This window comes from Heptranchias perlo, chromosome 24, assembly GCF_035084215.1.
Source record: "Heptranchias perlo isolate sHepPer1 chromosome 24, sHepPer1.hap1, whole genome shotgun sequence".
Classification (NCBI taxonomy): Eukaryota; Metazoa; Chordata; class Chondrichthyes; order Hexanchiformes; family Hexanchidae; genus Heptranchias; species Heptranchias perlo.
In genome coordinates this window covers 45853042-45875931 of record NC_090348.1, presented here as the reverse complement: position 1 = coordinate 45875931, position 22890 = coordinate 45853042, and the positions used below count along the sequence as shown (strand labels likewise).

The following is a 22890-nucleotide window of genomic DNA, read 5'->3' as shown; positions in this document are numbered from 1 at the left end:
GCAATGACATAACCCTTCCTCTTTGCCCCCCACCCCCATCTCCAACCTTCAGGGTCCAGACCATTGATAACTTCTAGACTGCCGACAAAGAGGTTGCTGACAGACTGGCAGTTACTTGCATTCCTGGGATCCTTGATATCAACCCAGTTTATTTAAAAATGCAAACACCAGCACAGTCTCTTCTCATGGTGCCCAACGCACATCGGGGGCTTTGCTTATACCATTCTTGCCTCTGCGCCAGAAGGCTGTGGGTTCAAGGCACAATCCCAAGACTTGAACACATAATCTATACGGACACTCCAGTGCCAAACTAAGAGACACTGCCCCTTCATTAGGAGAGGAGGGAATGTTCTCTGGCCTCTTGGCCAATCATTTCTCCCTCCCAACATCAAAGACAGATTCATCGGTCATTAATTGCTGTTTGCGCACAGCAAGATCCCACAAACGACTGTCACATTGGCTGACATAACAGTGCCCGCACTGGTGTCATTTTTTAAACTGCTGCTTCTTTAAGTTCTGTAGAAGCCTAAAATATCTTCCAAACGCAAGTGAAAGATGTACTTTGGAAAGAGCTGCATTTTGTTAATTCTATTTGCAGCATAATCCAGGGTATGATTTGCAAGGAGGTGAGTCACTGCTCTATTTTAAGATTGCCATTTCAATCCTGCAGTACCATTTTTGAAGTTGTTGGTAGGATGCTGAGAGCGCGGTGCCGACGGGCGACTGCTGCTCTCCCAATTACTCCTCCACAGTACCACACCGACCCCTATTGGAGCCCGTTAGAAATATACATTTTCTGCTGCTTCTCACGGTAGCTCTCAGAATTCAGGTGCGGAGTTTTCCTCTTGTATATCATCAATGGAGTACAGCATGGGGTGCAAATAAAGTAAAACTGCCCTGACTTTTATCTATCTCACAGAATTTACAGCACAAACAGGTCATTCGGCCTGACTGGTCCATGCCGGTGCTTATGCTCCACACGAGCCTCCGCCCACTTTACTTCACTGAAACATAGAAAATAGGAGCAAGAGTAGGCCATTGGGCCCTTCGGGCCTGCTCCGCCATTCAAAATGATCATGGCTGATCGTCTAACTCAGTATCCTGTTCCCGCTTTTCCCCCATATCCCTTGATCCCTTTAGCATTAAGAAATTTATCTATCTCCTTCTTGAATACATCTAATGACTTGGCCTCCACTGCCTTCTGTGGTAGAGAATTCCACAGGTTCACCACCCTCTGAGTGAAGAAATTTCTCCTCATCTCGGTTCTAAATGGCATACCCCGTATCCTGAGACTGTGACCCCTGGTTCTGGACTCCCCAGCCATCGGGAACATCCTCCCTGCATCTAGTCTGTCTAGTCCTGTTAGAATTTTATATGTTTCGATGAGATCACCTCTCCTTCTTCTAAACTCTAGTGAATATAGGCCTAGTCAACCCAATCTCTCCTCATACGTCAGTCTTGCCATCCCAGGAATCAGTCTGGTAAACCTTCGTTGCACTCCCTCCATGGCAAGGACATCCTTCCTCAGATAAGGAGACCAAAACTGCATACAATACTCCAGATGTGGTCTTACCAAGGCCCTGTATAACTGCAGTAAGTCATCCCTGCTCCTGTACTCAAATCCTCTTGCAATCAAGGCCAACATACCATTCGCCTTCCTAACTGCTTGCTGCACCTGAATGCTCACTTTCAGCGACTGGTGTACAAGGTCACCCAGGTCTCGTTGCACCTCCCCTTTTCCCAATCTATCACCAATCAGATAATAATCTGCCTTTCTGTTTTTACAACCAAAGTGGATAACCTCACATTTATCCACGTTATAATGCATCTGCCATGTTCTTGCCCACTCACCCAACTTGTCTAAATCACATTGGAGCCTCTTTGCATCCTCCTCACAGCTCACATTCCACCCCAGCTTTGTGTCGTCTACAAACTTGGAAATGTTACATTTAGTTCCCTCATCCAAATCATTGATATATATTGTGAATAGCTGGGGCCCAGGCACTGATCCCTGCGGTACCCCACTAGTCACTGCCTGCCACCTGGAAAAAGACCCGTTTATTCCTACTCTCTGTTTCCTGTCTGTCAACCAATTCTCAATCCATGCCAGTATATTCCCCCCAATCCCATGTGCTTTAATTTTGCACACTAACCTCTTGTGTGGGACCTTATCAAAAGCCTTCTGAAAATCCAAATACACCACATCCACTAGTTCTCCCCTATCTATTCTACTAGTTACCTCCTCAAAAAACTCCAGTAGATTTGTTAAGCATGATTTCCCTTTCATAAACCCATGCTGACTTTGTCCAATCCCATTAATGCCCTCCAAGTGTTCTGTTATCACATCTTTTATAACAGACTCTAGCATTTTCCCCACTACTGATGTTAGGCTATATTCATCTCACCCTATCAGCATATCCTTCTATTCCTTTCTCCCTCATGTGTTTATCTAGCTTCTCCTTAAATGCATCTATGCTATTCGCCTCAACTACACCATGTGGTAGTGAATTCCACATTCTCACCACTCTGGATAAAGAAGTTTCTCTTGAATTCTTTCGCGACTATCTTGTATTCATGGCCGCTGGTTTTGGACTTCCCCCACAAGTGAAAACATCTTCTCTATGTCCACCCTATCGAACTGAATATCGTGTCGGCTTATTCTCCACCGATACACGGTTGGCAAATGCACGGCCTGGTGTGGAACGGTCATACAGATCAGGAAGGTTCCACGCTCGTTTCCTGATCCATGCTGCTAGCTGATTTCGGGAAGAGTGGCAATAGGATATTATAAAATTGGTTTCAGAGCCCCGGGTTGGGGGAGCAGGAAGTCAGTCAGGGGTTTAATTGCTGAATGCCATCAAGTGAGCCCTGCCCACATGACTGTTGGGTCAGGGGGAGATGCCTCTCATGATGGAATAAGCCTGCAGATGCCCACCCGTTTAGGCTCACCCTTGAAGAATGACAATGTGGTGAGCTACTGGTGTGCTACCAGTGCCAATAGAATCACACGTCAAGCACAAGTCACTCCTTCAGAGAGTGAAGGGAAAAAGAGAGAGGAAAAGAGCATGCACAAAGTTATCATACCAAATTCACTGGGCTTTACATCTATTTGCATTTCAGTCCTCCTGGCTGGTGAGACTGGGGTATTAAGTACCAACACCCTATTTTTTTTCTGCCCCTCCCAGCAAGGACATTGTTCCTGGTCAGTACCCAGGCCGCCGTCCTAGACTGGTCTCGCACTGCATGTCGTGGTTGGTTCAAGAGCTGCACAGCGAGACCGCTAGGGGAGCTCACCCAATAGATTCACTGGCTAAATGTTAGAGCCTGGTGTAGTATGAAGCCACAGAGACCAGCAGGTACAAGATTTCATTTCAGTTCTGTGCCGAATTAGCTGGTCTCAGCTAGCAGAAGTGTCAGCGCTACAGTTGGCCTCAGTGCCACTAGCTGGGCGGGGGGAAAAGAAAAAAATCAGTCATGCCTCCCATTGCTGATTCCCTGTTAGACATGTATGTGGAGGGGAGGGGGAATGAGGTCAGGATTGGGCTCGTCTGCTTGATGGTAGAAGGGCACAATGCTCGCAATAAAGAATACCCACCTTGGGCACAGACAGAAGAGAATCTGTAGATCCATATGCCAGCAAGAGGCCATAGTTTCAGGAGAGGAAGGGAAACTGGGGAAGAGGAAATAAAACTCAGGAGTAGGTATGTTGGACACCTGGGATCTTGCATGATGGGGACTTTGAGTGGTAGATAGAAATATAATCTAATGAGCACTTGCATTGAACGACATCATGTCAAGTGGGCTGATGAATTAGTTGTGCGGTATACATTTACTGCACAATTCTGAATTAGCTCTCTGTTATCAGAAGGAGAGGGACTTGCCTTATTACAAACTTTATAAGTGTTCTTCCGACAAGTAAAAAGCCATTAATCACAGAGTTTAATTTTATTCATTTCTCAGCCATCACCATGAAGAGGTCTTTGCCAATACTGACATTGTGCTAATATTCAAAAAGATTAAGGATGAACTTGCATTTATAAATGGCCTCATTAGTTCTGAAGTGCTTCATCTACAATGAATTACCTTGAAGGACAGTGGCCCAAGTTGGCAAATGCTGCAGCCATTATGTACACCAGTGAATCTATTTTTGGTGGTGTTGGCTAAGGGAGGAATGTCGCCTTGGACATCTGGAGAATTCACCTGGACCAGCCAGACAGGGGCCTTGACTTAACACTTCACCTGAATGACAGCAAATGTGACAATGCAAATCTCCCCCCAGCACTACAATGGAGGGCGCCAGCCTAGATTATATGCTGGAGTCCTGGAGTGGTGCTTGAAAAAAAAAAGTTGCAACCATACGAGGAAAGTGCATGGGAAGAGGTCTGCATCCAAGCACAGGAATAGAAGCAAAATGATTCGTCAAGGGGCTAATGAAATCAATGTCAGTTAATGCACCTGATGTCAAGGAATTGCATGATGGATTGTTTGCATTCCTGAACTGAAAAAAGTAGCACATTACTCAAGGAAATTAGTCATCACAAGCAGGTACTCTTAGCTTGGTGTTGAGTATACTATCCCTGCGGGATATCCTATGGGCTCGACAACTGCAGAGCTTGACTGAATTGCGATCGAGAAAGAATCTACTGGGAACAACTCCTTCCCAATCTTCCAGATATATACGATGGTCAAAAAAACCCCAACCAGATGTTTTGCAAAACTCGTGCAAAACATCACTTAACTGCTGCTTTCATTTCTGACAGTAGTTATATTTAGGGCAAGCAGAAGTTGCTGGTGATACGTAAAGATATTGCTACCTACAGAAATCAGTGGCTTTGGAACCTTCCACTCTATTGCAAAATTTTAAAAAATTGCAGCAAAATTGTTCTGTCAGTATCTCAGATGTAAAGCTGTCAGCATTCAGACTATTAAAATCAAGATAGAGAAATGTTCTCTGCATTGTGCTGACTACACGGACTTTCCAAATTACAACCATAGCTGCAGGCGAAGCCCGTTTCCAAGCGTTCCAAAATCTGCAAGTGCCAGGACTATCCTCTCAGATCAATTACTTGCTGTTGAAGGAAAACAAGCAAAGAACCAGAAGGACATGCATTACTAAATCATTTGCTTTTCGGAAAGTCAGGAACAAGCAAAAAAAAAAAATCAGAATGTGTGTTAAGAGTCTGCCAAGGCGGCAGAGACTCCTTTCTTGGGTGTCAGTCATCCAGCAATATCACAAATTCCCACAGGGGTCATTGGAAAGTGATCAGGTGTGAGAGTCCGAGCCGATTTCCACCACCCCCTCCCTACCCATCCTAGCCCAGAAACAGTGAGGCTAATTGTAGCCCACCTGCAAGAGACCAGCTAATTCAGCACAGGTCCAAGGATCAGAGAACTACACTCATCTAAATAGGAGCATTTTACCCAGGTTACTTTCTGTGACCCTTCTATAAAATTAGGCCAGGCATCTACTCTACCGTACCCCTACATGCCCACCTTTCCACAAAAGTAGGGACAACTGGCTAATGGAATGAGTTAGAAAACATGGGAATATTTTCAGCCGTTTTGGCAAAGTCATAGATACAAGTATAAACGGGTTTTGTCGACTTGAGGAAGTACAGTTCTTCAGGTGGGACCAAAAGCACTCTGTTAGGGTAATGGGGGGAGCTTTACTTTGCACGAGTTGGGAATGCTGGATGGGCAATGTGGAGAGAGCTTTACAGGGCAGTGTTTTAGTAACTTTTGCTCTGCACCTAACCAGGTATATACCCAATCTGGGAGCGCCTAACCCAGACACTGAACACAAATGTTCTCTCCAGCACTAAATCTCCCACCATATTGGAACAAAAATAGAAAGCAAACGTAAAAACTGCTGCTTGAATTTAATTGATGAAACCAAAAGTCATCCCTTACACAGAGTCAAGATTTTTGTAGATTCAAGTCTTACACCTGGACCAGAGGGTCAGTCCAAATGATGTGATCCACTCCAAAATTGAATCAGTGCTGGATTGTCAGAGGTGCTGTCTTTTAGATGAGACAATAAAGCAAAGTCCCTTCTTCTTGTTCCTCTGGCTATTAAAGATCCCATGGCTATTGAAAGAGAGTTGGGGGGGGGGGGGGGGGGTGATGGGGGGGTGGGTTCTCACTGCACATGGTCAATGGTTCTCTCTGGACCAAAAACAGAAGAACAGATCATTCATCTTGCTGGCACTTCTGGGATCTCATTGCACTTATATAAAAAGTAATACTTTGAATGTGAAAAGCTTTAATAGCACCCTATATAAGGTATCCCCAGCCCCATCCCAAGCAAATCATCATTTCCAACTGGTAGGATGGCCAATACCACTCCCTAACTCAAGGTTAGGAGATATAGAGCCGGCAGGGTAACTTGTCAATACAATACAGTGCACCACTGGGCTATTCTACACTTAAATTACAAATTGAAATGGAAAAGCTATCACTGAGAGAAAAAAAAATCAAAGTTGAAAGGAATGAAATGATTATTTTAAAACTTTTAAATTAAACAATATAAAGTCAGCTCAACTTGTCCTTCCCTCTTTTCAGGATTAAATTGGAATGAAATTGATTAACTTTATGACCTCAAACAGAATCAGACCGCAGCAAGAGGGGTCAAACGGCAAACACCTGCAGATTACTGTACACTGACTCCATCAATGTAAGAACATTGACCCTTAATCCAATCCTCCAAAGGCTATTAACCTTCATCACTGACGTATGCCACAACAGTGAAAGTCAAGAAGTGTCCATCTGGTTACTGACGCGCTAATGTGGGCTTGTTTCACTGGAAGAAAGCCTGTTATATCAGCAGGTGCAGAAGTACTGAGCGTGTCTGGACAAGATCTGCAATGAAGGTCAGGGACCAATGGTACAAATGTCAGGGTGGTTTGAGTTACAGCTCTTGCTACGGCATGCATTATAGTGTCCATCTTCATTCCTCCTTCACCATTCTCCAAATGAAAGCCTGATGGGCAAACAGTCTGACCAAAGCCTCTCTGCCAATGGTACTTTTACCAGCACAGGTAATTGGATAGCTTCCAATTACCACTTCCCTCCACAGAGAGAAAAATCACCTCAGAAAAAAAGAAAGCCTTGCATTTATATAGCGTCTTTCACGGCCTCATGACGTCCCAAAGCGCTTTACAACCAATGAAGTACTTTTGAAGTGTATTCACTGTTGTAATGTAAGAAACACGGCAGCCAATTTGCATACAGCAAGATCCCACAAACAGCAACACAATAATGACCAGATAATCTGTTTTAGTGATGTTGGTTGAGGGATAAATATTGGCCCAGGACATCGGGGAGAACTCCCCTGCTCTTAGAAATAGTGTCATGGGATTTTTTACATCCGACGTGGCCTCGGTTTAATGTCTCATCTGAAAGATCCATGTAACGGCCAGCGAAGATCAGAAACTCAATGTGCCAAGGGTATTCGCATTCTGCCAATCAGTGGCACAGAATGTTGGTACAACAAAGTACTGTACCATCTAACTCCCTGGAAGATACAATGCAATGGTGTTTTCCTTTCCCCAGAAAAAACATTTAAAAAAGAGCTCAATGAATATGCTTTGTAATTGTTTAAGTTTTATTTGAAGATCCCAGCTCACCAAATGATCCATCAGTAAAAGCATCAGCTGGTGCAGTACTGAGCCACGTAAACCAGAAGGTACTGGGTTTGACCCTTGCTCCGTGCAGAGGAAGCTGATCTAAGTTGGGATAATACTATCAGAGCCCCTGGATTAAGAAGAGGGAAAAAACAAAATCATTCCTCTCCAGATCGCCGTCTATTGACTACTTCTGGAATGTGTGTACATGTTAGATGAGAAGAGGACTACACAGCTGAAGATGAATAGTCCACCAACACCAACGAGGCTCATGCATGAAGAATAGTCACTTGGTTGAGGTACAAGAGACCACCGGTGCCCACAGCAAGAGATGTTACCTTCAGAAAAGGAAAAAAGCTAGGGAAATAAAATAAAGGAACCAGACAGTGAATCAGATCAAATCCTTCCCTTTAAACTCCAAGTTTCAGCAAAATAGAACTCTCAGGTTAGAGTTATGGAAGAAGTTCTTTATTTAGTTGGGGATGATGATGATGGAAGACGACTAATTATGAATTAATCTTATTAATGAATGTTAATAATTTATGCCCATTAGCATCACCATTATAATTGGACCCAAGTTATGAAATAAAATTTAAAAAGTAAATTTAGACTTAAGGGAATGAAAACCCTGTTGCTCAGGTTCTGGAAAGATCACAACTTCCCCTTGTTGGATAACAACTTTTGGTGAATGTCAGAGACAGGGATGAAAAGGGTGAATCAGGATAACAGCAGAGATACTGCAGCGGGTCTGACTGATTCTCTGAAGAGAACAGTTAGTGTTAAATTCTAATTGCGTAGTTCCCAGGAAAGAGATAATCACCGTGTCCTGTTGGCAAGGTTTCCCGGGATTGTAGTACATCATCCTCTTACTGCTACGGTCATGATCATATCTGCTTGTACAGGTCTGGACCCAAATTATATAGAGACACATGGCAGAGACTTTTGGTTAACACTCTGGACACTTGAAGTTTTACAATCTCTTCCCTTGACAAATACTTCCCCATCTTTGAAACTAATTATTTTATAGTATACCTTGGCGATAATCTCTAGCAGAAAACAGCCATTGTGCAAGAGTTGTCATACAATCAGGATTAGCTTACAGTTACACTGTTATTCTGCCCTGTTATACCCTTTCTCCTAAACCCATGAAGCAACCACCCCCCCCAAAACTTTATTTTTATTTCAATTCTGATTAGCAAATAAATATAAAGCACTAACAAGATACTTTTGGAATGGGTGACACAGCACTTTATGGCTGCAACAGGTTGCTTGGAGTGGTAGGACGTGAGCCCATACTTGCGATGGGTTCACAATGTGAGCGGTGCTATTGCAAAGAGCAGAAGAGTGGGGTACATCACCCCCCACAGGGCAGGTTAGGGTGAGAATGCAAGAGATTGCCAGTTATAAAATGGCACCGCCAGAGAGCTGGAAGCAGATTGCCTTTGCAGCCTTAAAGCACAGGACGGAGCATTGGGAGGGGAGGTGTTGACAACACATAAAGGTGTTTGTTTTTCTCCCACTCACAGAGGCTCAAACTGTCTACTTTAACCACGTGGCAAAATTCACGCCAGCTTTAGGAAAAGGCTAGAAAACAAAACAAGGCAACAGTAACAGCATTTCACTCAGACAGCAACTACTGAACATCTCCGTTTGCATGATATAAAACTACCCGTGAAGAATAATTGCTGCAATTTAAGGAGTTCAGACAACTAGATAAACTATTCTTGTGGTTTAGGTCAACGCAAGGTGATGCTGTCATTCGAATTCATGTGGATACTGTAATAGAATACTCTAATTTAAAAGAGAATGATCATTCATCTATCTTGGGCTCAATTTTAGGATCGTGTTTCCGGCGGGTTCCCAGCGGGGTGGCCCCGAAAATCCCGATCTCCGGTCACGTGACCGGATCGCGACGAAATCCCGGCCACTTCCGGGTACCGCGCTGACGTGCGGGGCTGCGCACGCTAGCCCCGCTGGTGGGAATCCCGCAGGCAATTAAAGCCAGCGGGGTTCCACTTGAGAGTACTTACCTTGCTCGTTGTGGTCAGTTAATGAGCTGAAGCAGCTGTCAAAAGAGGAAGTGTGGGATTTTCGGTTCAAGGCAGTGAGTTTCCCACACTGGGGGAAAACAGTCTCCCTCCAACCAGGCGTGTTGCAGCCAGCAGCCTGTGGCAGGTGCCAAGGTGCGCTCCACGGGGGAGAGCCCTCACCCACGCAGGAGGCCACCGCGTCACATAGGGCAACCCCTGCCCTCCACCACCCCCCGCCAAGCCAGAGGACAGACCGACACGAAACCGCAGCCCCAGTCCGAGGAACCACACACCTACCCTGCACAACCCCTCAGACCAACACCTGCCAGTTGGGTGGTGTGTGGAGACCCTCGGAGGACGAAGGGCATGACCAGCACCAGCAGCCTCGCAGTCCACGCCGTCCGCCGCAGAGACGTGGATCCCCCCAACACGGTGTTGTTGCACGCCCACCTGCACAGCAGGAGGGAGGGCTACCGCAGAGAGAGACGCGTCGCAGAGGGCACTACCCTCGCCACAGGGTCCACAGACCGAGGCGCAGCTCCCCGGACCTCTCCGAGCAGCAGTGCACAGGGAGGCGCAGATTCGCTCGACATGTAGTCGTGGAGATCTGCAGCCTCTTTCATGCCGAGCTGCTCCTGGCTGGCCCCAGCACCAACTGCTTACCTGTCGCTGCCAAAGTCACCACTGCCCTCCACACCTTCTCCTCCGCATCCTTCCAGGGTGCAGCCGGCTACACCGCCGATGTCTCTCAGTCGTCTGCGCGGACGAGCCCTGCAAATACACCTGCACCTACTCTGCAGTAACACGATGGGTGGCATCAGTGGTGGGTCCTCATAGTGATACCCAGGAGCGGGCATTATTGGACACAACGGACAGGATTCGCGGAGACATGGCAGTGGTGGTGTCAATATAATGTGTGCTGTTTGTTGCTCTGAAATTCAATATGGGTAACACCCATGACAAACCCTCAGACACCCTTGTGCACCCCCTTCATGCTGACGAGACGTTTGCCTTACGCTGCCTACTGCACATATGTGATGCATGCCCTGTGGCTGCAGCACAGGTGGTGGCAGGTTGAGTGAGGCTGGCCGTGAGGGAGATGCACAAGAGGGTGAGTATGGTATGGAGCAATGAGATTGTATGAGGAGTGGGTTGCGTGTTAGTGGCAGGGTGAGTACTGGCGAGGTGAGTAGGTGGAGGTAAGATGAGGATGGGGTGTGAGTGGGTATGAAGGGTGATGTGACAGAATAGTGTTGGCGGTGCCGAAGGAGATGTGGGGTGGGGGCAGTGTTGTGGCAGACGGAGTGTAGGGGAAAGACTTCGTGTTCTCACTGCGGCTGACCTACTGCGGTCATTGCAGCGCCTCCTGCACTGTATGCAGGTGGGCGATATGTTGGTGGTGCAGGTGACCCCCTCTGCCACCTCGAGCCAGGCCTTCTTGGTGGCAGAGGCAGGCCGCTTCCTCCCGCCCGCCGGGTGGAAGATCTGTGTCCTCCCCCTCCTCCTCACCCCATCTGATGATACCTGGGGTGAGGCATCATTAAACTGGGAGCAGCCTTCCCCCTGGGCTGCTCCATGCTGCAATTTGTCCCATTGGTTGCAGCATCTGTCAGTGGAGGACTGCCCCTTTAACGAGAGAGCCTCCAGCTGACAGATCGTACTGCGCATGCGCAGCCCGACCGACGCGCAGGCCAGCGCCGTGGACCCCGGAGGAGCAGGTAATTGATTCCTATTAGTGGGTTGCCTGCTACGATCGCATGGGCAACCCACTAATTTCGCCGAGCGTGTTGACCACGCTCCCGGAGGACCACCCGCTGGGAACCCGCAGGCCTGCTAAATTCGGGCCCCTTATATTCAAATCCTTGGGTTTTTTGGTTTATGATTGCAACACTTGGTATTGCTTCAATCACTCCTATAAACTCTATCAGTCACAATTGTGCATTAATTTCAATGGGGTAGTCACACTGACGAGGCATGCCTGCAATCCCTGAACACCTCTCAAGCTCTTCTGACCGCCATTACCGTAAGCTCTCAGTCTGTTTAAAGATTCCAACTTCCTTGAGGTATTTTTCCATATTTCGATTTAGTTCTTTATACCCTTTCACCCCTGCCATTGCAGTTTGACCCTCATTTCTAAATAAATATTTTCTACTGCTTCCAGGATTAAAATATGGCTGCATGGCAGGAGCAGGCATTGTAGGAGGATAAAGAGCTAATAATTAAGGGTGAAAATATGGTAATAAGATCAAAAGGCCTGATTTCAAATCGCATATTTATATAGCGCTCTTCACGACCTCGGGATGTCCCAAAGTACTTTTGAAGTGTAGTCACTGTTGTAATGTAGGAAGCTCAGCAGCCAATTTGCGCACAGCAAGATTCCACAAACAGCAATGAGATAAATGACCAGATAACGTTCTATAGTTGGTTAAGGGTTCAATATTTGAATGCCCCACTCCTTGAGCTTTTTTTTTCAGTCTTACGTCCCCATCGCACAGAAATTTCAATATCAGCCATGCAGCTTATAAGCAAAATTTTGAATGTTGCCCTTATTGTCCCCTCTGTGCCCTTCAGCATTTCAACTGTTGGGTCTCGGTCATATTTCTGTTGTCCTACTTTCCCTCGTTACTCTGTCACCCTGTCCCCATTCCACTCCTTACTCTCTCACCGTGTCCCCATTCCCCACTCCTTACACTCTCATCCTGTCCACATCCCCGCTTACACTCATACCCTGGTCCCCATTCCCACCCCTTATTCTGCCACTCGGCTCTCACCTCCACTCCGTACATTTCCCACCACCCCCCCCCCCCAATCTCCTCCTGGCTCCGTCCCTGCTCGTTCTGTTTCCCCTACCCCCTCCTGGCTATATATTCCCCTTTCCACTTCTAATCCTTCCCTATCTAAACCTCAATTCCTTTCCTTGCCAACCCACTCCATCCTCCAATTTATGGTGAGCAACATCATAGGAGTTCCATTATTTAAAAAAGTCAGCCAACTTCAAGTAATTTTCCCTTCCAATTTCTCCTCTCATGCTGGGAGGCAACTCCAACTTGCCCTCCTTCCAGGCTCCACTCCAACCACCACCACTGGCACCTTGTCCCACATTATATTGGGTCTGCCTGTAACCCGACGTCCACCCGCTCACTATGCTGCAACGCATCAAATTCAAAGTCCTCGTCGTCACTTATACATCCCTCCGTGGCTTCATCCCAGTCTTCTGCTCTTTAAACTGTTTGGCAATATTTTTTGGGTGCCTTTGTAGCTCATCGTTTCTTTTTGTGCAGATGTTTGTATCAAGTGCTCCCTCAGGCGCAACACAGATCAGGGCAGGGTAAAGATCCCTCCAACACTAGGATTCCGCACCAATCTTCATTATGCATGGCATTTACTACTGTGAACTCACTGACTTAGGAACTAGTTTAAGAAAGCCTCAGGCTCAACTCACAAAGAAGCAATACAACCAATAACGAGATCCAGCCCATCAATTGGAGTGTATTAACCCACTGAGCCATCCAGCCCTCTAACATTTTCTCATTAAATGGCAACTTGCATTGACAAGAGAGGATATAAACATTTTTAAAAATTGCTTGCCAATTTAGCTTTGGAGGTAGGTACTGCATAGAATTATCAGGGCCAGAGTGATCTCCTGGACGAGTTTAAATCACCTTTTGGGGGGGGGGGGGGCCGACAGCGGTCAGAGAGGAATTTCCTAGATTTTCTTCCCCCAAATTGGCCTGGGTTTTTAAACTGGCTTTTCACCTCTCCGCATAGTTTTGGGTGGGGTGGAGAGTGTATATATTGTGATACACAAGTATCACAATTGTGTGGGACAGGCTGGATGGACCGGAGGGTCTTTTCCTGTCCGTCATTGTTTGTATGTTCCCATTTCCTTATCTGGCTGTCTCACTTACACCGGTATGTATTTGCTATACTTGTTTTTTGTATCATATACCTGCTGTGTAATTGATGTGCTCAAATCCCTGCCATGTTCTGTAGTTCAATTTAATTCTTGTTATCCATCTGTTGATGTTCATATGTGCAAAAATCCGTTGAACATTTTTTTAAAAATGTGAGAAAAATGACTGCTCCTTCTCTACCACTGTGCAGGACATTGCAACAGTAGGCCACTAATTAAGATAGTAAAGATATGGAATATATGACTAGAAAATGCTAAAAAGCTGTAGTTCAATTGTGTTAGTCCTATTAGGTTCACAACAACACTTGGATTGATAGAGTGCCTTTAACATGATATAGTGCCTTGGCCTTTATTTCTAGGGGGATGGAGTATAAAAGCAGGGAAGTCATGCTACAACTGTACAGTGCTGGTGAGACCACACCTGGAGTACTGCGTACAGTTCTGGTGCCCTTATTTAAGGAAGGACATACTTGCATTGGAGGCAGTTTAGAGAAGGTTCACTAGGTTGATTCCAGGTATGGAAGGGTTGTCTTATGAGGAAAGATTGAACAGGTTGGGTCTATGCTCATTGGAGTTTAGAAGAATGAGAGGAGACCTTATTGAAACATACAAGATTCTGAGGGGACTCGATAGGGTAGATGCTGAGTGGATGTCACCCCTCATGGAGGAATCTAAAACTAGGGGGCATAGTCTCAGAATAAGGGGGTCGCCCGTTTAAGACGGAACTGAGGAGAAATTTCTTCTCCCAGAGGGTCGTGAATCTTTGGAATTCTTGATCCCAAAAAGCTGTGGAGGCTGAGTCATTGAATACATTCAAGGCTGAGTTAGACAAATTTTTGATCAGCAAGGGAGTCAAAGGATATGGGGAAAGGGCGGGAAAGTGGAGTTGAGGTAAAAATCAGATTAGCCATGATCTCATTAAATGGCAGAGCAGGCTCAAAGGGCCGAATGGCCTACTCCTGCTCCTATCTCTTATGGTCTTATAATATAGGAAAATATCTCAAAGCTCTTCAGAGGCGTAATCAGAAAAAACAGACACCGAGCCAAAGGCAGCAATATTGGGAGGGGTGACCAAAAGCTTGGTCAGAAAGGTGGGTTTTAAGGCAGATCTTAGAGGAAGAGAGGGAGGTGTAGAAGTGGAGGGGCGGAGGGAAGGAATTCCAGAACATAGGGCCTAGACACCTGAAGTCACAACCGCCAATGGTGGGCCGATGCACAAGGGGCCAGAGTCAGAGGAATGGGGAGTTTGGGGAAGGGGGGTTGTAGAACTGGAGATGGTTACAGAGATGGGGAGCAGCGAGGCCCTGATGGGATTTAAACACAAGGATGAGAGTTTTAAATCTGAACCGTTGGGAGCACTGGGAGCCAATGTAGGTCATTGAGGACAGGAGTGATGGGCGAGTGGGACATGGTGTGGGGTCGGCTCCGAACACCACTGAAGAGCTTGGAGACATTTTTCCTGTGTTAAAGGTGCGGTATCAATGCAAGTTGTTGCTTCATTGCGAGTTAGGGGGAAAAGTCCTGGAATAACAGTACTAACAATCATTACTCGGGAATTTCAAGGTCACTCATTTGCCACACAGAGTCCTCGGTAGTTCTGGAGCTGGTAAGTGCACGAGTGAATTAGGCCCAAGCAAGTCAGTGTTAAAAATCTGATCGCTCCACAATTCTCTATACCATGTGTTATGAGAGCACTTGGAGGTAATCATTTACTATAATTACTTACACTTCGTGATTTACATGACTGACTTTGAAAGGAGGAGAAAAAAAAATCACAATGTACAAAAATTGAGCAAAGTAAGCGTTTTGCCTCTGACCTGCACATTGCAGAATATTCCCCATGTAGCAGTGATGAGAGCTGGTGCTTTTCCACTCTACATTACAAGCACGCAGTACTTCTGAGATACTGTAGACAAAGGAATCTTTGCCACTGCGATTAACCCAGTCTCAGCAGCAAAGTTAATCAGGAATGATTTTTAAAAAAAAACTGGCAGTCAACTAATTTTAAAAAAAAACGAAATGACAAAAAATGACGATATATTCAAGAGCTCCAGAGGTGAATTATAAAACACAACTGCAATAATTCCAGGGTAGAACTGAAATCGCAGGCACCCCCTTGGGTGCCATTGGCCTCGGATGACCCTCTCTGGCTTTCACAGTCTGAGTAATAGTGACAATCCCTCATCACTTTCCGCTGTTGCTCAATGACTGCTTTGAAATTTGTCGACCCAGAGATTGAGACACATGCGAGAGTGGGACAAGCGGGTCATTTCTGGAAGCTGCTCGTAAATGAAATGGTAGCTTTATTAAGTATTTTTTGGGAGGGGTGGAGGAGGGAGGAAACAGATGGAAGACAAGGGTATGACGCTGTCTTCAAACCCACACTCACTATTTCTGTGTCCGCCAGTCCCAGGCAGGCTGGGATTGTTAGTACTGTTATTCCAGGAGTTTTCCCCCTAACTCGCAATGAAGCAACAAATCCCACTCAATCAGAATACTACCACTGGTACAGGTGAATAGGCCTAATTCACAATGCAGCATGCCATTTGCATAATTAGTTGCAAGAATTATTAAAATCCTGATTAATGCCTTCATCTGATTGAAATGCAGCAATAGAAGGTTATGTTGATAGGGTTAGATGAAGTAGGATGGGAAGAGGCTCATGGAGCATAAACACCGGTTTAGACCAGTTGGGCTGAATTACCTGTTTCTGTGCTGTAAATTCTATGTAATCTGGAACTGTATTGATTGAAGATATACACCAACTAAAAAAAAACCCTAAATCTTTGGATGTAAAGGAAAATATAAAATACTTGTGAAAGGGCACAGTTCCAACATAGTGCAGCACAGAGTGGAAGGATGAGGTCCTGCCCCAGAGCACTGTGATCTTACCCATGCTCTCAGTGGAAAGATAGTGAGCCCAGGTTAATCACTTCCAAAACTGTGACAGGTTGGGAAGGAGGCAGGAGGGAAGGGCAAGAGACCCTTAATTGAGAATGCGCACAATCCTACCTTAAAAAGGGAGGAGAAATGAAGCCAGGTGTTTCTCGACAAATCACTCCAATATAATCTTTAATTATATACAACTTACAAAACATTCTTATTTTGCACTGATCCTTGGTAGACACCTCTACCTAACACTGGAGTACTGTGAACCGTTCTGGTCTCCGTATTATAAAAAGGACATAGAGGCACTGGAGAAGGTGCAAAAAAGATTTACTGGGATGATACCAGGACTGAGAGGGTGCAACCATCAAGACTGAACAGGCTGGGGCTCTTTTCTCTAGAAAAGAGAAGTGACCTGATAGAGGTCTTTTAAATTATGAAGGGATTCGATGGGGTAGACGTAGAGAAGATGTTTCCACTTGTGGGTGAGTCCAGAACTAGAGGCCATAAATATAAGACAGTCACTAATAAATCCAATAGGGAATTCAGGAGAAATCTCCTTATCCAGAGAGTAGTTAGAATGTGGAATTCACTACCACCAGGAGTAGTTGAGACGAATAGCATAGGTGCATTTATGGGGAAGCTAGATAAACACATGAGGGAGAAAGGAATAGAAGGACATACTGATAGGGTTACATGAAGTAGAGAGGGAGGAGGTTCGTGTGGAGCATAAGCACCGGCATGGACCTATTGGGCCGAATGGCCTGTTTCTGTGCTGTACCATTCTATGTAATTCTTTGTACCTCAATCAGCATATTTGCTCATTACTGTGTCAGTACTTAAAGTCAGATTATTGACTTTCTTTTTCTACTAATCTTTGTTGAGCATTTGCTAAATTATCACTGAAAAACTGGGAAAGGGTTACGAATGCATTTGTGTGATATTCTTTGATCAGCAATCTATACAGTGGGAATGTGTGAAACCTTCCTCTCACTGTCATTCTATACAATGGGAGTGAGTGAATGTGATAGCATTTATATATTATAACAATTGTATTTATGATTCATTTCACATCTCAAAGCACTTTACACACAACGAGCTACCTTTTGAAGTACAGGTTTTACAAAAGTCACAGGCTGCAAGTGTTGAAGAGGTGTATTAAAGCCAGACAAGCCAGTTTGTGGAATGTCATGACTCACCATTTACTTCAAACAGAGACAATGAGAGTCAACTGAATCAACCCAGACTCATTAAGTTACAATGGTGACTTGAGGCTTACACCTCATGGGAGGCGGGGAGGAGAGGTAATCGGTTTGGTGGACAGGCCTGCTCACAAATCACTAAATGGGAAGAAAGTTAGAGGGACAACTCTCACTTGCTGGGAACGCAGAGAGGAAAAGGACAAAGACATACTTGAGCAGTCAGCCAGCCAGCTACATCTGGAGAGGAACCTGGACCTCAAGGGAATCTCACTCTTCAAGCCCAGCGCCAGTCAGGATGAGGAGAAAGTCAAGCAAGCTTGTTAATAGGATTAGTGTGGTGTATTGTTATTCTTTCCGTTCTCAAGAGAGTTCTGTAGTTAGTTTTATCAAGGTGAGATTTGACTAAACCGTTACTCTGTTCCTTCACTTGCTGTCTGTAAACTAATGCAGCATAATGATTTGTATCATGGCCTTGTCTCACTGAAGTCCACCTGCGGAAAGATTGGCAAAGCGCACGTTACTGCACGTGTGAAAGCCATGGGGGTAGAAATTAGTCAGTGCCAGTTTTCAGGCGCGAATGCGGCCGCGACCTGTGCCTGAACCGGGAGGCTCCAGACCGGCACGAAATTGGGCCGCAGGCCTTATCCAAATGATCTGGACGAGCTGCCAGCGCCTCCACAGGCCTTTCGGCAGCAACCCTTAACCCCAGGTCTGTCCCTGCTCATCCCAGGTCAATTTTAGCCAGGGGCCTAAAGCTGGCATTAGGCTCTCATTACGTACACAAGAGGCCTAATGTCTGTGATAGGCAGCTGCCAGGAACACCTGAAAAATGGCCTGACCCAATTTTGGGGGGGATGTTTTTCAGGCGTTCTTGGGGTGCAGGACATTGGTCCCCAATATGGGCCTTGTTGCCCCCATTTCACACCCATGAAACGGGCACGAGGTCCAATTTCCATCCCATGATATTCAGTTCAGATCACAAGGGAACCCTATTGTCCCCTTTCAGGGTGCTGGAAGATTACACTTTCAATGAGCTTCCTTGCATCATTACTATAAACTCATAAAATATACAAAGTAAAATTTTCCCTGTAACACAAATAAAACCCCAAATCCCTGCAACTAAAATTAAGTGGTGACACTTCAGTTCAACACATAATTCGATTAAGGAAGCCTGCAATCTACATAACATCAGTGGATAAAATTCTTGATACACATTATTGAATTTAACAGGCAAGAGTGTGTTTCAAGGATGCAACATTCAAGGTCTAAGATGACATTGATAAGCTGTTCGAGCTTCACGGTCGTAGCTCAAGACACCCAAACCTCTTCATGCGTCACCCTGTCGTCAGTGTGTCACTCTACATGTAACAAAAGCAGTATTTTTCCTAGATTCTCTGCTCCCTTCCTGGAAGCGTTGAATCCATTTATGCAACAAAAATCCTTAATGTTCTGTAACTACTTATCAGCTTTAAACCAGTGCCCACAATACTGTACAGATTGGCATTCTCGCAGAAGACATATTGGTACAGGAAGAGGAAAATTAACACTGGTGTACCAGAGGAGCACTCTTCTGAAGTTGGGGTCAGAGTAAAGGGAACTTGATTCTGCATCTGGCTATGTTGGGAATGCTTGAAGCAGACAGCATGTGGCCAAAATGGAGAAGTGTACTAACATAACTTACCTTGATTAACAAGGAAGGAAGAAGTCTGGCTGGGAAAGGAACAAATCAAAATGTTTTCTGGCTGAAGTGTGGTCAGCCTGAAATGAAATGGATTTCTTGATTTGGAGCCCCGCAGGGAAGGGAATGAAGATAGAAGACGCACTCAAATATATTCATGACCTCTGCCTCTCCTTCACAATTCCCTGCTAACTCTTAAAAAGGAATACGAGGATAGGTAAACTTGGCTTCTTGTGAACTGTAGCAGACATCAGCTTTAGGTAAAGTGAGCTTGCTGGGGAACGGGATTTGTATCATGAGAGGCTGTAAAGGTCAGGTGCATGTGAACAGCTGCCGTTGCTATTTGGAGTCAGGAAACACTCAAGTGATGGATATTGAAATGTTTCGCTTAGTCCTACCAGAAAGCCCAGCAAAAGGTTTCACTTATTAATCAGAGGATCTTCAGACACCCAGGACACTGTCCATATTTGATCAGTATAGGGTAAGAATGATCACATTTTCTGAACTCAATTTTTTTGAAATGAAAAGAAACTTTTCAACAGTTGTCCAGAACTTTAAAGAATGTGTAAAAAAAAACTTGCATTCATACAGTGCCCCCAAACGATTAGGTTAGATTAGATGGCCAGCTATATCTGGGAGTATTATACTAAGGGTCGATTGTGTCACAGACTGAATAGCCAGGTAGTGAAGGATAGAATACTAGACCCTGGTCTTCAGTTGCTTCCAAGCCTTTATTCACAGAGATCCACATGGTCCACACCCTAGATAAGCCCTCATATAAATGGATACAAGAGTCCCCAATTGTTACACACCACCTGAATACAACTAACACTAATGATTATGGATACAATTAACAGATTGTGTATCAGCACCCACAAATTACACACCTATTTGTACCACGGGTATAGTGAAAATCACTTATCTGTAGTATTTTAGAAAAGGTAAACTGCTTTGCAAAGAAACAAGCACTCCCATTCAGTTCGTACCTTTTCTCGTCTCAGCTTGGCTGGCTCCTCGACTGACAACAGTGCTTTGTAGTAGGGACTTCGCTCTGCGGTGAAGTGGACCTTCGACAGAGAGTGCTCCACGAGTGCGACAGAAAGGTTGACCCCATCTATGTGCAGCCAGCCAATGAAATTACCAGCCTTGTCCATGCTTTCCACCTCTACCTCCACCTGAAAAAGAGAAATTGACCATTTTATTGATCCGACTCACAGAAACTTCCCAACTCACAGGCCTGTAGAGGCTTGTTCTTAATCCAAAGCCCAGTCATTTTTAGAATGTCTAACGCATAACCACTAGAATATAAATCAGAACCGTTCATGCCTAAAGACAGGTTTTTGTTTGTTCTTAGAACGTGGGCGACACTGGCAAGACAGTATTTATTGCCCATCCCTTGTTGCCTTGAGGGTATTAGCAGTCAACCACGTAGTGTGGGATTGGAGTCAGCATGTAGGCCAGACTGACAGCTCCTCCCTGAAGGACATCAGCGAACCAGCTGGGTTGTTATGACAATGGAGAGGCTTTCATGGTCATTTTATCTGGTGCCTGATTTACTGAGTTCAATTTCACAACTCGCCATGGTGAGATGTGAATTCAAACGGATTCATTGGCCCTTCACTTGACTGCTGTTTGTGGGGCCGCGATGTCACTGAGTGGCTGCCTACAAAACAGTCACGGCACTTTAAAAGTAATTCATTGCATTTGACTCACTTTGAGAGAAATGATTAGGTGCAAGTCTTTCTTTTTGGTAGCATTTCAAAAATGATAAATTGTGTTTTTGGTAAATTATGGGCAGTTTTTTTGCAGTGGAACTGTGTCCAGTAAGAACTGGGTTAAAACTGCCTCAAATTGATATTGTACATCCTCTCAGCCAGCAGAGAGACTTGAATCCCTTCAGTATTGGCTCTAGAGATGAGCGTGTTCCAATATGCTGCACAACCCATGCCCTAAATATATATTTTTAAATATATACATTTGCTTAATTGGTTCTGTACTGACAAAATCAGCAACAGAGAAATGGCAAGGAGGAGTTAATGAGTTTGACGGCATAAGGAGATGGAATTAACACCAAGAGAGATGGTCGTTAACCTGGGTGCGTCAGCAATCCTTTCATTTCTGTGTTTGCATGGATTATTTCATGTCCCTTGCAGCATCACTTAAGGAATGAGTAAAATGCTAAAAGAAAATGAAATATACTGAAGCCTCCAGTCCTCCTGTTCCAATCTCACTAAGACCTAAATTGCACAATTTGGTGTAAAGTCAAAATGAACTGCTTACAGGAGAGGGGGTGAGGAGGAGGAGAGGGGGTGAGGAGGAGGAGAGGGGGTGAGGAGGAGGAGAGGGGGTGAGGAGGAGGAGAGGGGGTGAGGAGGAGGAGAGGGGGTGAGGAGGAGGAGGAGAGGGGGGAAATAAAAGGGTGAGGAGGAGAGGGAATAAAAGGGTGAGGAGGGAGGAAATAAAAGGGTGAGGAGGAGGAGGGGCAAGTAGGAAGAGGGCAAGCAAGTAGGAAGGGGCGAGAGGGCAAGCGAGTAGGGAGAGAGCGAATAGCAGGAGAGGTAGGGAGGGCAAGCGAGCAGCCAAAGTGCAGACAGAGGGAGAGGGCAAGTGAGTGGCAAGAGGGAGAAGAAGCAAGGTGGTTGAAAGAGAGATTGAGAAGGAGGAAGTAAAAAAAAAGGAAAGGGGATATGTGAGAAAAAAGTCGACAAACTAAAATGTCAATGAGGATCACGTCTAAGCACATACCCTGTCCAGTTCTGTACAGGACATCTAACCTGAAAGTATACGATGCAGAAAGCCCAACTTTCACTGCAAAACACTCAGGACAAAATATTCCTCCTCCTTGCTCTTCCTTAAGTTAGCAGAAACCGAAATACAAACAGCTTTCAAAAAAGTGTTTTATCTTTTTCAAAAAAAAACCATAGGACACTTCTCTTCCCCGAGCAGGAAGATTCAAGTTGGGTCAGTCTATTCCACTTAAACTTGAAAAAGCAGTAAAATAGAAAGAAGCAGCTTCATTGCACACCACATTGCATTCTAACAATCCCTCTTCTCAATTTACCATGCAGACAGCATTGGACAGATAGGAATCCTACTGTTCTCTTCAAATAAAATTCCCTCGAGGTTACCTGAACAGCATCACTCCCATCGCATTCTCCACAGTGCTGCATTATTAGCTAAATAATCTATCAATCTGATCATATATTTAGCAAACAGTATCCGAAGCCTCTCCTGTTTTAATAACATTCTCTAATGGCTGCTTTCTCATCTCACTGACAGCTGGCATTAGGGATCAGAAGTGCCTGGGTTGTGGAGAAAGGGCATTGGGGGGCGGGAGGAATGGCAGGATTTGATTTTTTAAAAAAAATAATTCTTTTTCATTTCCTGACATCATCCAGTTTTGATACTGGGCCCTGACGGGTCACTAAGCACAGCAATCGGCCATGAAGATCTGCATCCATCCACCCCACACCACCCCACCCCACCCCACCCCTACTCTTCCATCATTGTGCCTGTCCCAACCAACACGCACACATTCATTATGATAATTCCTTCTAAA

The 22890-nt window shown here is 45.2% G+C and overlaps 1 protein-coding gene across 1 annotated transcript in view; it reads right to left on the bottom strand.

Annotated features, from left to right (window-relative positions):
- The window catches only part of snd1 (staphylococcal nuclease and tudor domain containing 1), an 813248-nt gene that overhangs the window by 203991 nt on the left and 586367 nt on the right, over positions 1 to 22890 (bottom strand). The window contains exon 17 of the mRNA XM_068005235.1: positions 20318 to 20506. Coding sequence (XP_067861336.1) covers positions 20318 to 20506 — 189 coding nt within the window. The remainder of the gene's footprint in view (positions 1 to 20317; positions 20507 to 22890) is intronic.